At 35.0% G+C, this 16,812-nt stretch overlaps 2 protein-coding genes across 2 annotated transcripts; one reads left to right on the top strand and one right to left on the bottom strand.

The window, feature by feature from the left end:
- The first annotated feature begins 2,105 nt into the window (after positions 1 to 2,105).
- LOC129062764 (olfactory receptor 1038-like) lies at positions 2,106 to 3,062 on the top strand. Its single transcript, XM_054563808.1, has one exon. The coding sequence runs from the start codon at positions 2,106 to 2,108 to the stop codon at positions 3,060 to 3,062; it is 957 nt and encodes a 318-aa protein (XP_054419783.1).
- Positions 3,063 to 8,817: 5,755 nt separating this feature from the next.
- On the bottom strand, positions 8,818 to 9,750 carry LOC129062704 (olfactory receptor 5M9). Its single transcript, XM_054563723.1, has one exon. The coding sequence runs from the start codon at positions 9,748 to 9,750 to the stop codon at positions 8,818 to 8,820; it is 933 nt and encodes a 310-aa protein (XP_054419698.1).
- Positions 9,751 to 16,812: the final 7,062 nt, after the last annotated feature.

Below are 16,812 nucleotides of genomic sequence, written 5' to 3'. Positions count from 1 at the left end.
GTCAGAAGTCAATTCCTGTGGAAGAAGAGCATTTGTCTGTATGAGAGCCGCCTTTCAGGAGAAAATTTGGATTTTTTAAAAGAAAATGTAGCAAAGAGACATTCACAGGTGAAAATAATGCACAAAAATGGAAGCTGATTTTTTCAAAATTTTAAATTGGTGAGGGTGTATAGGTTTTCATGTTTTTCCTTATATTATGGTTGTAGAAGAAAGTAAAATAAACGTGGTTACATTATGCATGCGAAGAAAAGAACCTCAATGCTAAAACTGCATTAATTGCTTATAAAACATCTAAAGTGATGTTTATCACGGAAGAGTGCAAGTAGGACCAGAGTCAATATGTTCCTGTGTCTGGAAGTGGAAAAATGCTGGCCAGGTCAATAATCTCTCGTTTCCTCTTTTACTCTGCACGGAGAGCGCGCCGTGGCACTGACGGCTGTGTTAAGATGCCAGTTCAGAAAGACAAACCAGTTCAGCAATGTCATCCAAACACTCCCCCGACAAGTAGGCTTTGCCTCCACCAAGGAGAAAGTAACTGAATAAGAGAGAAGATTGTTTTCATGGAGGTTTTATATGTATGCATGTGTGTGTGTATTTGTATATACATTTATGGATATATATATATGTATATATGTCTATAGATTTGGTTTGTTCTTGGAAAACACACTAAATATAAATTATACTATTAAATTGAATCAATAGATTAAACAATCAATTTCTGACCACTTTCACCAAACTGCTAAGAAAAGTGTCCTTTTGGATAATATGCTTGGGAAGAGAAAGGGATTATTTTTTCTTTTTTACACACTTTATGTATTTATCATTCACTCATTCAAATTTGATTTGGTGAGCATTTCTTATTTTCATCCCAAAATTAAAGTTAGCTTTCTTGGCCCTACTGGTGGAAAGAGGCACAATTTGCCCTAAACACGCCATGCAGGTGGTTATAATTAAAGACGAGTTACATGGAGAAAAATAAGATGCATTAATCCTGCTGTGGGGGTGGAGATGGGAGGCCGTGGAGGCCCGAAGGTGTGAGGGGCTTCGTGGATATGGTGGCACCCGGAGGAAGGCACGGCTCTGTATTTTCTATGAGTGTAGAATCTGAATCAGGGGAAGTGACTTTTAGCAACCTGAGGAAAACTGCCCACAATCTGGCCCTGTCTTATTTCCCTTCTTCTTCCTCCTAGAGTTGCACAGGTTGCTGACTGACTGACAGCTTGAACCCCTAAGCACAGACCATAAGGTGATGCTGGTATATTCACAATTGTGGAGACAAAGGTCATGGCTTTAACAATGATAACTTTCCAAACATGAAAACACCAGAGTACTACTTCCTGAAATTATTCTTTCTCCCATTAGAGAGATGACCATCTTTTAAATGCAGAAATTTTTGCCATTTCACTGAAGATTTAGCAAGGATTGTAATTTGTGATTATAAATGTAGGAAGTAATTAAAATAGAATACTTAACCTAGAGAACTACATTTTAAAATATATGTACATATTTTTAGCTCTGCTCACATGTGGTTTTTCATTTTTAGAAAGCAGTATTTAAAAATGATTTATATATATATATTCAAAATTTTCCTGACCCATAAACAGAGATTTAATGGCTCCTTTTTCTCATTGCATTATCATGTTTAACTTTCTACTTAGAATAATAATTGTTAAAATAGAAAAAATATCTATTCAAACAGACAAAAATAGTACATTATGGTTTTATTCCACCAGGAAGAAAATAAAAAAGCAGAAAAAATTTTAAAAGTGTTCTTTTCTCCTTATTCAAAATAATTTAAAATAACCTAAATCTATATATTAAGTATATTTACAAACATATAAAGTTTTTGTTTTTTAATCTTTACTATAGAGCTTCCAATTGATTTATTTTCCATTGGCAGTCAATGTTTGGCCTTGTAAAATTCTATATAGTGAGAGATGATAATTTTGAAATGAGATGTATTTGTTCTGATATTGTATTTCAATGAACAATAATTTCTGAAGCTATAACACACTAGATCTGGCATCAGATGACAATTCCTCAGTCCCAGTTATTTGTTTCTGGCTTTATTTTGTCTTTTTTCAGCAGTTGAGACACTGGAAGAAATGGCTGAAAAGAATAGCACCAGGGTGACAGAATTCATTCTTTTGGGCTTTGCAGTCCACAGGGAGATTGAAATCATTCTCTTCCTGCTCATTTTAGTGGTATATACTCTAACTTTGGTAGGAAACATTGGGATGATTTCATTAATTCAACTGGATGCTCGACTTCACACACCCATGTACTTTTTCCTCAGTAATCTGGCCTTTGTTGACCTTTGTTACTCCTCTTCAATAGCCCCCAAGTTCCTGGAGACCCTCCTGACCCAGGACAGGTCTATATCTTTCCACGCATGTGCAACACAGCTGGGCTTTTTCTTGAACTTCTTGATTTCGGAGATGTTTCTTCTTGCGGTAATGGCTTATGACCGCTACGTGGCCATCTGCAATCCTCTTCTCTATAGGGTGATCATGTCCCGAAAGGTGTGTCTGCAGCTGGTAACAGGCCCCTACTTGTATAGCTTTTCTGTTGCTTTGCTCCACACAGTTGTTACTTTCCAATTGATCTACTGTGGCCCCAATATTATCAATCACTTCTACTGTGATGATGTCCCTTTAATGGCCCTTGCCTGCTCAGACACCAACCTCAAAGAGGTCTTGATTTTCATATTTGCTGGATTCAACATGATCAGCTCTTTGACCACGGTCCTTATATCTTACTTGTACATTGTGGCTGCCATTCTGAGAATCCAATCTACAGAAGGGAGATACAAAGCATTCTCGACTTGTGCCTCTCATCTGACTGCTGTGACGATATTCTACGGGACCCTGATCTTCATGTATCTGCAGCCAAAATCAAACCATTCCCTTGACACAGACAAACTAGCATCAGTCTTCTACACAATAGTCATTCCTATGCTGAACCCCATGATCTACAGTTTGAGGAACCAAGAGGTTAAAGGTGCCTTGAGAAAGGCCATTGAAAAATGTTATGGCCTGCCTCTAACTAAGTTTAAAAAGTGACTTGGAACAACACCTGACTTGGAACAAGGCAACATGCAGATATGTTGTTTTTATCATCTTCTGATGAAGTTAATTCATTTTTACCACTCTTCATATAAGTAACATTATTTTTATACATGAGTTCTATTTTTATGTAGTTTATAATAAGACTAAATATTTAAAGGAGTAGAATTTAGATTTTTAACCAATTATTACTGTTTAGGTATGTGACTCATAGTTTGGACCTGGAGAGTTCCTATTCAACTAATAACAAGATAGACCTCTTCCTTGTAGATGTGTTTTCGGTTTTATATACTGGTGGAAGACATAAAGAGGGCCAGGAGGGTGATGGAGTAAGCTTCTTGTCTATCTTCATGTCATTTCATGAAATAGAGTGTTCCTCAACTGTCCCCTGTTAGCCATCATTCCTCACTCTGCCTCTGACCACCACTGGATTCATTACCAATCACTCTCCGAAATTACACAATTAGCATGGAATTTTTAAAAACTCAATTTGCTGAATTATAAGACTGTGTTACTATGACCTGGGTACTGTGATAGATGACAGAATGATTCTATCAACTTGGGAAATACATTTTGTTTATTTGATAAGGAAATTCTAAACAAGCAATGAACAGAGGGAACAAGAACAAAATGAAGCTTATTATCAAATGAGCAAAATGAAGCCACGCCAATAGTATGTGTCAGAATCGCACGTGAACACTTTCCTACCATGAACCGATTCCCCTTTTTATTCTGTCGTTCTTGCTTTCATCTGTTCAACTGCTCATGATTCGAACCCAGGCATGGCCAGTAATCAAAATCTTGCTGCACTGAAACTATGTAGGAAGTTAGTTCTTGAAATCTCAGGCTCTTGGATTCAGACCTAAGTTTTGTCACTTCTAGATCAATGACATTGGTGGGAAAAGATGAAAAGTTGCTTTAACATCTTTGAGTTCTGGGTAAGTGGTGCTTATAAAGCTCAGGAACTCAGAGCTGGCTTTGTCCTGTAAGTACAGTTCATTAAACAATATGAGAAGCACACTGGATACCCGAGTTCCCTTCAATTCTGTTTGAATATTATATGGCTATAGTTAACCCACGCTCTAACCTCAGAGACTTTCACAACAAGACTTACTGGATTTTGTCTTAACAGAACAACTTAATAATCTTAAACATTGCAGATAGTATTGAACTGAAAAAATTAAAGTGGTGACCCTTCGAAGTAGAGCCTGACATGCAGAGTTGTATGTATATGTAATACCACATATATATATATATATATATATATATATATATATATATATATATATCTCTTAGGCTGCTGTGTGCATGTGATGGTGGTGACATCATAAAGTTATGTTGTTTTCTGACTTTTGGTTACTGTTATGCTTATATTATGATTTTTCTTACATTGGAATTTACATTTATTTTTTGCTTAATATATTTTTAAATTAACTCATACTTTATTTAAGTAAATATGAAAGTTAAACTCTGTATAATCACTGCAAATGCGAAAGATTTGTGCCAATCATCATAAATAGAGAGGAACAAAAATTATATACACTCAGACATTTAAAATACCAAATATCTGTGTAATATGTAAAATTACCTTATGTGCTGCATATCAGGAAATGCTAGTAAAAGAACTTACACTAAAGGAGTTAATCAGGAGTTTTCAATAATACTTTAACTTAAGTCATTCCAAGTTATCTTAGGATAGGTTCAATGGTCAACTTCAGATTTTAGAATTATATGAAGATATAAATATTAAACCATGTAGTTTTAAAATTACTTCTGTGTTTGTCTCATTCAACCCCAATATCATTAGTAAAGCAGCAATAAGGTGTTCTAAGTGGATGCAAATGATACAGATTTTAGAGAAAAAGTAGTGATTTATAATTATGAATTTTAAGCTCTTCAGTTATTTTCCTTTTGGAAGGAGCACCATCACAGAGAAATTAGTCTTGAAGCCATCACTATCAATTGTCAAGGGCAAGTACTCCAGGAAAGAGAATATCTTTGCTGTTATTTTTGTTTTATTTGTTTTCTAATTCCATAGCATAATGTTAAAAAGTTAAGAGAATAGTGCAAAGTTTATGCAGCAATGTGGAGATTGGGAAAGAACTCATAATAGCACAAGAGCCATATTTTTGAACACAAGCAGCAAGGGCTCAACCTGAGACTGGCAATGTGAGTGGGATTTAAAGATCAGTGAATCATACAGGAACCTGTGACCTTCCTCTAGGTATGATCTGTGAATCATAGAGAAATCAGATGAGGTTGTTGCAAAGTCACAAAACTACCAAACATACACCTGCTGGACTGACATACTCAGCACCTGTCACAGCCCAGGGTCCAGGGCATCTTACTTCCAGCACATCAAGGTATTCAGAAGTCTTCTCTCAAAGGCTGGACTCATAGTCTCCCTTTCATCTAGGAACTGTTGGAAGCAAGCATTACCCCTCTTTGAGAAAGGAATTAAGTCAGAAGTTGAAAATCCCTCAAAATGGAAATCATCTTCAAGAGTAACTATGAAGCAGTTGAACTTAAAAGTAATTTATATAATGTGTTATAAATCCATTTTCTGTTAATAATGAGCTGAAGGCTATGCAGTAATAGCCAGGTCCCAGGGGGTTACAAAACGATTCTACTTTTTAACTCATCAATCACACTGGTTGTGGGATTGAAATAAACACTTGTTCTCCAACGTTTTATAATTTTCTCATTTTTATTTTCTCTCTGTTTCATATACACAAACAGATATGCCCTTCACCAACTTGTTTTTATTACCCATGTAAACTTGCACATCTTATGTTTGCAAGCCAATGGAGAATGAGGGACACATTTAATGATGAGGTGAACAAAGAGTTTTCAGAAGCATGAATCTCTGTGGAGCTTTGATGGCCAATCTGCTGTCTGTCTCCTTTGGGGTACATTTACAAGGTTAGCCATGGCAAAAAAAAAATATAAAGTGTCTCTAATAGTTCCTGATCAACATGTTTCTAATAATTCCTAACTGCATGCATTTTTTGACTCTTTAAAACTGTTACTACTACCTTACTTAACAGATAAGAACCAGAAGGCTCAGAAGAATATGGAGACTTGGACAGTGGAGACAGACACTAGGAAGTGGTAGGTTCAAAGTCAAGGTCACTTTTCCAGATGTTCCATCCACCATATCACAAGGACCAGTGAGAAGTAAGACTGAGGCAGGGCTGGTCGAGCCTACTCTAACATGGTCTTATCTTAACTAATTACATCTGCAGTAACTCTACTAGCAAATCATGTCATTCTGAGGTACTTGAGCTTAGGACTTCAATATATATTTTTGGAGGGCACAATTCAACCATAAGTAACAATAGCTAAAGATGCATGTTAGCTAACTGTCTGATAAAAGCTCACTTAGTCCATACCTACACACAGTGCAGGAAAAAAAAATGGCTGGGAAATCCTGAGACCAAGAAAGAAGTGTATAGGTACCTAAAAATGCTAGTTGAGAGAAGTGGCCTAGAAGTTGAGACAGTTGGATGCCGTGACTAGTCTAAGGACTCATCAAGCAGGGGGACAGGAAGATTATAACCTAAATCGAAGACCAGAAGTTTGGGTTTTTACCCAACTTCTGGGTTAAGTTTGGGTTAAGACAGAGGACAAGTTTTACTTTATTCAATAAAAGAAAATATTCAATAAACTTTGACAGGAGAAGAGGCAAATATCTGAGGAGGTTTTATCACCCTTGAAGCAAAATTTGCTCTAAGAAGTAGAAGTGAGATTACAAGGATCATGTTTCTGAAAAGTATTATAAGAACACTTTAAGGGAAGATTAGAATACTGGCTAAGTGGTATAACCAATGAACCCACCAAATATAGTGATTCATTCAATAAGAGAGGATTTTCTTTCTCTCTCAGGCAACAGTGAGTTAGGAGTTAGGGTAAGGCCATTAGACCTTCAATATGTGGCTTCCATGTTTGGGTCTAGGGCAACAATTTCAGTGGCAACATTTTTAAGTGGGTAGGGGGAGGAAAAAATCCAGGTCTAATGGCTTTGACCTTGATGTGATGACATTTAGGTTTTATTCATAACATTCTACTAACAGCTCATTGCCAAAACTTCATAACAAAGCTATAGACATGACTATTAAAGGAAAATGAGAAATGTGATCAATAGCTGGATGGCCAGCATTTTTGAAATAGTAGGAATATCTTTGCCTGAGAATCACAGAAAATATAGTCTTAGAATGTCAGGTTATAATGTCAATCTCCATGAAAGCAGTTGCTCTTGAGCAGCCCTACTTTTTGTACTTGACACTAACTCTTTAGAAGCAAATAAAAGTGGTTTAAAAAATTTTTAAAAGTCCTTTATTAACATAGTTTCCAATATCAAACAATGGTATTCTTTCCCCCTGCTCAGACTCTAAAGTTACAAATGAGAATTCTCCTCCTTCCACCATCTGCCTCTTCTCAGATCCACTCTAAGAAAAAGTAGCCCCTGCTTAATTAGTATATTAGTCTGAGTTGCAATGCTGTCTCCAAATTAGTCAGTCTTACTGGTGGCATTGCTACAACTATATGCTCCTTCTCAGTGTCCTCCCTCACATATGCAATTGTGTACCCTTTTAAATTATATTAGCACTTAAATAAGAATAAATTCACTCATCAGGAATCACTTCTACTTTTCATTTGCCTCTATACTGGTAGGTTAGCAAGAGTCATCGAAGGTAGACAAATTTGTATACTACTTGTTGAAATAATGGAATGTAGATGATGTGGGCTGTAGATGCAGCAATCTAGATAAACTGAACAGTGAGCCTCTGAAGATTCTTAACAAGGTCCAAAGGGATACCATTTTGACCTGTATTTATTGCATTGGAATACAGGTTCAGTGCAATAGCATTTAGTTGACAGTGTTTCTTATCTGGTTGGTTCACTTGAGGCACTAAAAGCTTGGTTTAAGCTGCAAAATACAGAACCAAAACATTTAACATTAGTAGGAAGAGCTGGAATCAAGTGATAGTTTCAAATTATATCAACCAAAGGTTTAATAGGACAAGGGTCAGATTTTGAATATCAGAAAACTTATACTGGTTTATTTTATAATTATGATGAAGGTGGGAAAAATTTAGTAATAAATGTTTAACCCTTTTAACATCAAGAAATTTATACTACAATCCAAAGCAAGAAATAAGGGTAATGAAAAAGATTATTGAAACACAAACATCACTAACTATAACACAATGCATGCTGAGGGCAAATTTTATGACTATATTGAGATATTAGTTGAAGATTCTGAAAACAATTTCATTTTTAAAAGTTCATATGTACATAAACACTATAGGACACTTTTTTTGGTAAATCAGCATCCGTCAACATCCTGTATTCATAGAAAAGAAATGAATTCTTACTCTTTCACTCATGAAATATGTATATAAAATATATCCTAGGAAACCATGTTTGTTTTCAACAAGGGTGGCTCCAAATTAATGTTTATCTGTCTAAACTTATTTATGAGTTCTTCCAATGACTACACTGAACACAATTTTATATACACTGTGAATGACACTAATATCTCAGATTCAATAATATGGTTGCACATATAAGATGAAGTAAGCTTGGCCATTCAAGTATATTCATGGAGTAGGTAAAGCATCACTGCATTAGATTAAACCTTTAATCATATGTAAAAGCTGTCTTTAGAAAATCTTTTTTTGAGCTAGGACTTTTATGCCTGGGCATTTATAATAGGTAGCAACACACCACAAAAATAGCAATTGTAGTTTCACTGCCCCCACCCTGCTTTGGTTATTACTTTGTTGACTGCCTCTTTCACATCCTTGTTTCTCAAACTATAGATCATGGGGTTCAGCATGGGGATCACTGTGGTATAAAACACAGCCACCATTTTTCCCTGCTCCACAGATTCTTCAGTGGGCCGCCTGAGATACATGAATATGAGAGTCCCATAAAACATGGTAACAGCTGTCAAGTGGGATCCACACGTGGAGAACGCCTTCTTCCTTCCATCAGCAGAGTGCATGCGTAGCACAGCTACTACAATGAGGGTATAGGAGATGAGGACCACGGAGAGGGAATATGTGAAATTAATTCCAGCAATCACGATCATTGTGTATTCTTTGATATGGACACCCCCGCAGGCAATCTTGATGAGAGGAGGGTCTGCACAATAGAAGTGGTTGATTTCAAAGTTTCCACAGAAGCACAAGCCATAGGTCCATAATGTGCATATTAAGCTAACAGAGAATCCATAGACATAAGGCACAGAAATGAGCCGAATACAGACAGTCCTGGACATTTTACTGCCATAAATCAAAGGGTTGCAGATGGCCATGTAGCGATCAAAGGCCATCACAGCCAAGACATAGACCTCCACATGGACAAGGGCAATGAAAAAATAACACTGCACCAAACACCCCACATAGGAAATGGTTTTTGTCTCTGATAATAAGTTTTCCAGCATTTTGGGGGTGACATTGGAAGAGAACCACACATCCACAAAAGATAAATGACTCAAGAAAAAGTACATAGGGCTCTGAAGCTGGGGACTGATGCTGATCAAAATGATCATACCAATGTTTCCTAATAGAGTGATTATGTAAACTACCAGGAACACCACAAAAAAAAGAACTTGAAGCTCCTGGCGACTGGTCAATCCCAGAAGAATGAATTCTGTCACATCTGTGAAATTTGGCATTGTCTTCACATAGACTCCGTCTATTATAGCCTAGGGAAAAATTAAAAATAAAAAAATGGATTTGTTTTATTCTTGAAATTCTGAGTCACATTTATCTTTTTTCTAATTCAAATAGTTTAAAAATCAATGAGGATTTTTCAATGTCCAAGATAAGAATATATAGACACAATTGTTTTCTTTAATAGGTCTTGTAAGTAGTCGCCATCAATATTTATCAGTTTTCTATCTTTAAAAGAGGAAATTACATTAATTGCAAATACATATTAAAATTAAACACTTATATTTTGCTAGATTATGACACTAATGTTAAAATTATAGGGAACAAATATGACAAAAGTCAGACTGAAAGTTGTCAAAGAATGGCTAAATCCAATTACATATGAATGGATCTATTTTTAAAGAAGATCTATATTCATATGTACATGGATTTTTGAACATGAAGTTGTAGTCAGAATCTTCAACTAGTGTCTCAATACATTGCTATTACTACCTAATTATTAACATATTTGTCCCACTTAAGCCAGCACATGATATCATGTTTCCTAATATGAAATTTCTAGTCATATTTTATTTCGTTTAGCTAACATTATGCTTGTCTGATTGCCACTACTTGCAGGGATGAGGTAAGAGGGACTTAACAGCATAGACTCTCACAATTGTACAGTTATCTCAGAAAAGTAAATTACAACTGGTTTAATCACCTAGCACCCACTATCAAAATATGTCAATAGATAAATACCATGGGGTAAAGTTTAGGTAACATGTTTTAATAACTAGTATGTCTTATTTCAGAGCACCAATCAATTTTATGCTTTATTATTCATATCCAAATTTTACATCACTGCAAAAGAAAGCTTCTCAAACAATATATTCTTGTTTTACTGCACTTCCAAGAACTAAACACTTTCCATCAGTCCTCAGAGATCTAAATAGAGGATTAGCACAATCTTGAGAATTGAAGCTCTCCATAATAATAGTACTTAAATGGTTTATTGCTGAAATATAAATGGGCCTTTGTTTGTAATTGCCTACATTAATTTATTTTACAAACATCAAACCTAATTACATGTCAGAGCTATTTGCTACATCGAGAAGTAATCTAAATTCTGAAAATATGAGGGAGAACAAATATACAAGATTCTGGATTGCATTACACTTTATTTTTGTTGAAAACGTATAAGGAATAAACAAATATACAAGCAAGATAATTTAGGGATGGAATTGCTGTGACAGAAGTACTTTTTGTTAAGATAAGAAGACTCATGGACATGGACAATGAGGGTCGGAATTGACTGGTTGTCGTGGAGTGGGGACAGGGTAGGGGAGAGCAATGGGGGGAAAAGGCGGGACAACTGCAACTCGACAACAATAAATAAATAAATAAATAATAGTAAAAGAAACACAAAATAAGCAAGGCATGTAGAGCCTACAGACTGATGAGTAATTTAAAGCTTCTGAAAAGAAACATATAAATATACGTATAACACTAAAAAAAAATAAGAAATAAGGGGAAGCAGAGTACAGACAGAGTGGTCAAAATGACCTCTCTGAGGAAGTGACCATTGAGTCAGAGAGAAGTAGCCAGCTGCGTAGAAATATGAACAAAGCAGTGGGTGCAAATGCAAAAGCTCAGAGGAAGAAATATTAACTTGGCATGTTGAAAAAGAGTATTGCTAGAGACACTCCTTTATACATTAAAAAGTGCATGGATTCTATGATGATATAATGGCACCTCCAATTATTAGCAGGGCACATCTAAGAAGTTAATTAATCCCAACAAACTATTTTCTTACCCCTAAAATACTTAATACATGAATTAAATATATCATATGTGAAATGAATTGGGCACATTACATAACAGGTACTGAAGTTTTAGTTCTGATCTATATTTCCCTTTACTGTAGAGCTCCATGACTGTAGCTCATCTATTTTGTTCTTTTTTTTTTTAAGTGTGGAAATACTTAGGCAGATGAGAGTGAAGGTCAGTGATTTTTCTATGTAAACATTCCTGACTTCACTCGAGGAACCCATAATTCTTTAACGAACAGAATTTCACTTTGGTCAATGCTACTATTGTATTGTTTTAAGTATAAAACATATAAAAAGCATCAAAGTATCTAAAAACATAAACTAACACTACTCCTCTAGGTTTGTTTCAGTCCTTGTGTGATGTGTGTATTTCTCTTCCTCTACATATGACTACTAGCTTTGTGGTAGTAGAGTTTATCTTGTTCATTTTGGAAGTCTTTAAAATGCCTTGCTTGGGTGTTACATAGAATAGATATTCACAGATATTCACACATATGATTTATTTAAAAAGTGTCCCAATCTATAGATCTTCATATAATGTATTCTAATATTTCAATATTATTAAATTCTGAGAAAGATTGTTCTAGTGACAAGCATCTCAACTTTATAATATTAATAATAATTCACTTTTATTGAATGCTTATGAAACCTTTTGCATGCAAAGGTTATGAAACAGGTTCTATTAGCATTGTCGCTTTACATATGAGGAAACTAGTGCATGGAAAAGCTAGAAAAGTCTCCATGGGTCAGACATCCACTAATTGACCAGATTGGGGTACAAACAAATTAATTTAACTCCAGTGAGGTACCCTTTAATAACCTTATATTGTTATCCCTTTGATAATCTATTATTCTATTTCTACACATTTAAAATTGAGTTTGATTATCCTCCAAGACTTAACAAAGCTGTACTTTTAATACTTTACTCTTGATGGACAGAGCTTAGTGTGACCTTAGAGCAGGCTGAACTACAGAGAGAGCAGACCGCTGCCCCTCCCTACCTTTCCACAGTTAGGTGATCCCAGAGACCCCGGATCAGATAAGCAAGACACATCTAAGATAGAGCTAATTTATTGCACAAGTGTGCATCACCTATAAAAATAATTGGGAATATAAAACGTGTTATTTATAAATAAAAAAACAAATTCACATTTATCAACCTTTCTGGAATTTTCCAAGAAGAAAAATGACAGGTGCAATCATTTTTACTGATGCAATATCCTCAGACTTTATTAACATATATTTTGAAACAGCAATGTGCAAATCAATGAAATTTGTAGAGAATAATGAATGGGTAAAAATGAGGAATAAAAAATTTTGTAAACGCTTATTATAACAAGATCATTTTTATGATGTTCTGAATAAACTCTGAATAGAAATAAAAATATTTACCAGTAATATAACTTCACAAAATTAAACACTCTAATAACAAATAAGCCCACGAATAAGGTCCCAGTCTTCTCTTCAAAATAGGGATAAAAATAAAAGATTTGACTGCATTCATCTATATTGCATAGAATACAATTTGCAGACCTACCTTCAGCAGAGGAAACCAGCAGATGATAATTTCTTTCAATTTATAATGGAATCTGGAACACAGAGAGCATCTCCCAAAGGAAATATCCAGGTAATTATGAAAGGAATAATGATTACAATTCTAGAAACATCTCAGGAGTAGGAGAAGCTAAGGGGTGCTAATTGGAAGAATAATTATTTTAATAAAATTAAGAAATACAAATTCTTGATATCATGGTATAATCTCTCACCTTCATGTTGGTTCTGCCCTCCTTCATTGACACTTGGCAATTATGCATGTTAGAAAAACATTCTTGTCATACAGCATGCAAAATTTTAGGCAGTCACTTTCTTTTCTGTTGTATTACAATTCTAATAAACATCATGTGTCAGGATACATGATCACAGCAACTCATGCTCTATGCATCTCATGTTGTTCATTTCTGTTTTTGTTTTATTTGTTTACAGGTACCAGATGCATCAGAAGTTTAGATCACTTGGAAATATTTAGGAAGAATGAGTGCAAGTAAAGGTCTTGGTGATGTAGTCGATTGTAAAGCAATTTGACTTCATGGAGTTTAAACTTTTCTTAAAGTCAGTAAAGCATCAACTTTGAAGTTAGACATATCAGGAATCACACCTTGGCTCTACCACTGTAACTACATGACCTTGGAAAAGTAACAATTCTGAGCCTCAGTACTTATCTGTATAATAGAGAAACTACTATCCTACTGTGTGACTCAATGATCTCAGATGACATAGGGAAAGCTCTCAGAACACTGCCTGTCTCATGTGACACACTCAAAAAACTGAAGTTAGGCAGACCCACCTCTAAACACTTTACAAGTGTGATATCACCACCTCTATAGCTGTGACTAATATCCATATGTTGAAAATAAAAATATGCATATGGAAAGTAGCTATGAGATTGTTTTTCTACCAAGTTTAGATAAGTAGCAAGTTAAAGATCCAGAATTCTACCCTAGCTTGTTCATAAACTCTAAACTGTATAACAGCTCAATTTAATCTGAAAAATTATGGACATAATTGTGCTCAGGCAAGGTTTTTTTCTGAATCCTCATTTCCCAAGTACCCAGAATTCCTGAGTTCCTCATAATTTATTATGGAGAAAATACATCAGATGAACTTTCCAGCACCAGGTTATTATGATTTATTATGTACTCTTTCAAGAAAATGCAGCTTTGCAAAGAAGTAAATAGTGTGTATGTGTGTGTGTTAGAGGCAGAGAGAGCACGAAAGAGTAACAAAGAGGTAAATACACTTTGTGTTGGAGATGCTCAAATAAAACAAAGTTTATAAATGCAGAAATTAGTGTAACAATAAAATCTATTTTAAAAAGCATTTTACAGACTGCTAGTTGACGGGAAGTTAAGGGGTGGAGGGATTGAACAAAAAGGAAAAAGGGCTCATGGACATGGACAACAGAGTGGTGATTGCTGGGGGGAGGGGGCTATAAGGAGACTAAATGTTAATGGAAAAAATATATATAAAGATTATATAAATAAAGAAATATCCTGAATTTTCAGCTGTCAAAATTTCTTTAAGTTCTGCCAACTCATGAAAACTATGAACCAGAAGAGACATTGGAGATAACAGACTACAACCTAAAAATTAGCTAGATGAATAACAAACGTTGAATATTCCAAGGTCACCCACAAATTAATATTTTAAAGTTTCAGTGATTTAATTATTGTATCTTTCTCCCTCTGTTTTTTTAAACTTTATTTTTATTGTTGACACTATTAGAAATGTCTCCATTTTCCTCCCCTTTGCCCACTTCGAAGCAGCCTCCACGTGTCCCCCTCCCTAAGGCAATCCCCACACTCTTGATTAATTTAAAATGAGGAACACAATTTAACCACTGACCTTGGGTTACATGATTATTTTCATGTAACATTAAAGGAATTCCCCCAAAAAGTCATTTGGGAAAACATTTCACCTGTGAAAAGCAGAAGTAACAAAGATTATCCAAATTTACCTGCTAACAGATTACAAATTCTAAAATGCTGTAAAATTACACTGTGAAATATATTATAACATGGCATACCAACAGTTCTATAATAAATGATTTTAATTTCAAAAGAAAGTACTTTTAACACACTCCAAAAGTAATGTTAATTTGGATCTTAAATTCTTTAGGGAGTTTAAGGTTTGTAACTAGAGACACAGTAATATTACAATTTAATCTAAAACAGCCATTTGTTTACATGTAAATAACTTTAAAGAGCTGCCCATAATATATGTGTGTATATGTGGAAATGAGTTCATATGCATTTTGTGTTTCCCTTGGGAAAAATAAAAACTCAAAAACAGACAAGGAAAACATTTGTCCTCATATTGCATCAATATAATTTTATATTTATACCTTTGCAGATAAATCTGCAATTACTTAAACATATACTTTAAATCTGTGAATTACATCTCTGTAGTTATGTATTGTCTACATCAAAACATCAAGTTATTTATAAATGCCCATCAGTAGATGATTGGATCAAAAAATTATGGTACATTTACACAATGGAATACTACGCAGCAGAAAGAAAAAAAGAACTACTAAACTTCGTGACAGCATGGATGGAACTGGAGAGCATTATGCTAAGCGAAATAAGCCAGGGGGTGAAAGACAAATACCATATGATCTCAACCTCTAAGTGGAACCTAACCAACAATACAAAGATGCAAGGAAAATAAGACCAACAACACTGAAAGGAAAAGAAACCAACAGAGATAAGAGGGAAGGGCGGGGAGGGGGAAAAGGAAGGGAAGGGGAAAGTCAAGGAACATATAGCAAGGACTCGTGGACAAAACCAAAGGGGAAGAGCTGAGGGAGGGAAGGAGGGAGGGGGCAAGGGAAAGTGGTGGGGGGTAGGCAGAGACAAATGCATATGAAAAAATAAATAAAGTTGAGGAAAAAAACATCAGGTTATTTATTTAGTTATCTGAGGACAAAGAGCACTTAAGAAAGTCTTAGTTGTAAAATTTTGTGCTGGTAATTCGTGAAATGAGATACAAGAGAGATATCAAAGCATGTTAATATTATCATGACAGGTCAGGTTATTGTTAATAAGAGAGAACAGCCTAAATATTTTATTTCTTTCAAATACAAAAATATTTTAAAGTATTTAAGTACTGTATCATCACAAATGTACATAACATTTCACATGGACATCATTTTACTTTTTTTTTTATTTTATTTTAATTTATTTTTTCAAATACATTCCCCTTCATGTTCCCCTTCCCTTCCTTGTCCCCACCCCACCTCCTTCCCTCTTGTCTCTGTTGATTTCTGAACATCATTTTAATTTGTTAAGTGGAATCTGGAGCACTGAGCTTTCAAAATGGCATCTCCATCCACTAACTCCACCTACTCTTTATTCAGACTGAACACTCTTGGCAGGGGCATGAGAGACATGCACAGTGTGGTGCTTGACAACTTTGGGGTTGAATTATGGAAGTTACTAGAATCTGTAAAAGAGAGACATCATGTTGTGTCTCTTAAAAGCCACAACATTGAAAAGGGATTAAATACAATAGGATTGTTATTTTAAAGTAGTTGTTGCTGAACAGACCTGTCCTGCACATTGAAAAAGGCATTTAACATCATGGAATCTCACAGCCTTTAGTGAGACCATTTTATGTCTTCATTCATGTCAAAATTAAATAAAATATATTATTTTCTGCCCCAATTAACTCTCTAAATAAGCAAATTGGTATTTC

The sequence above is a fragment of the Pteronotus mesoamericanus genome, unplaced genomic scaffold, assembly GCF_021234165.1.
Source record: "Pteronotus mesoamericanus isolate MK-2021 breed Mesoamerican mustached bat unplaced genomic scaffold, CSHL_Meso_final scaffold_83, whole genome shotgun sequence".
Classification (NCBI taxonomy): Eukaryota; Metazoa; Chordata; class Mammalia; order Chiroptera; family Mormoopidae; genus Pteronotus; species Pteronotus mesoamericanus.
This window is presented reverse-complemented; position numbering and strand designations above follow the sequence as displayed.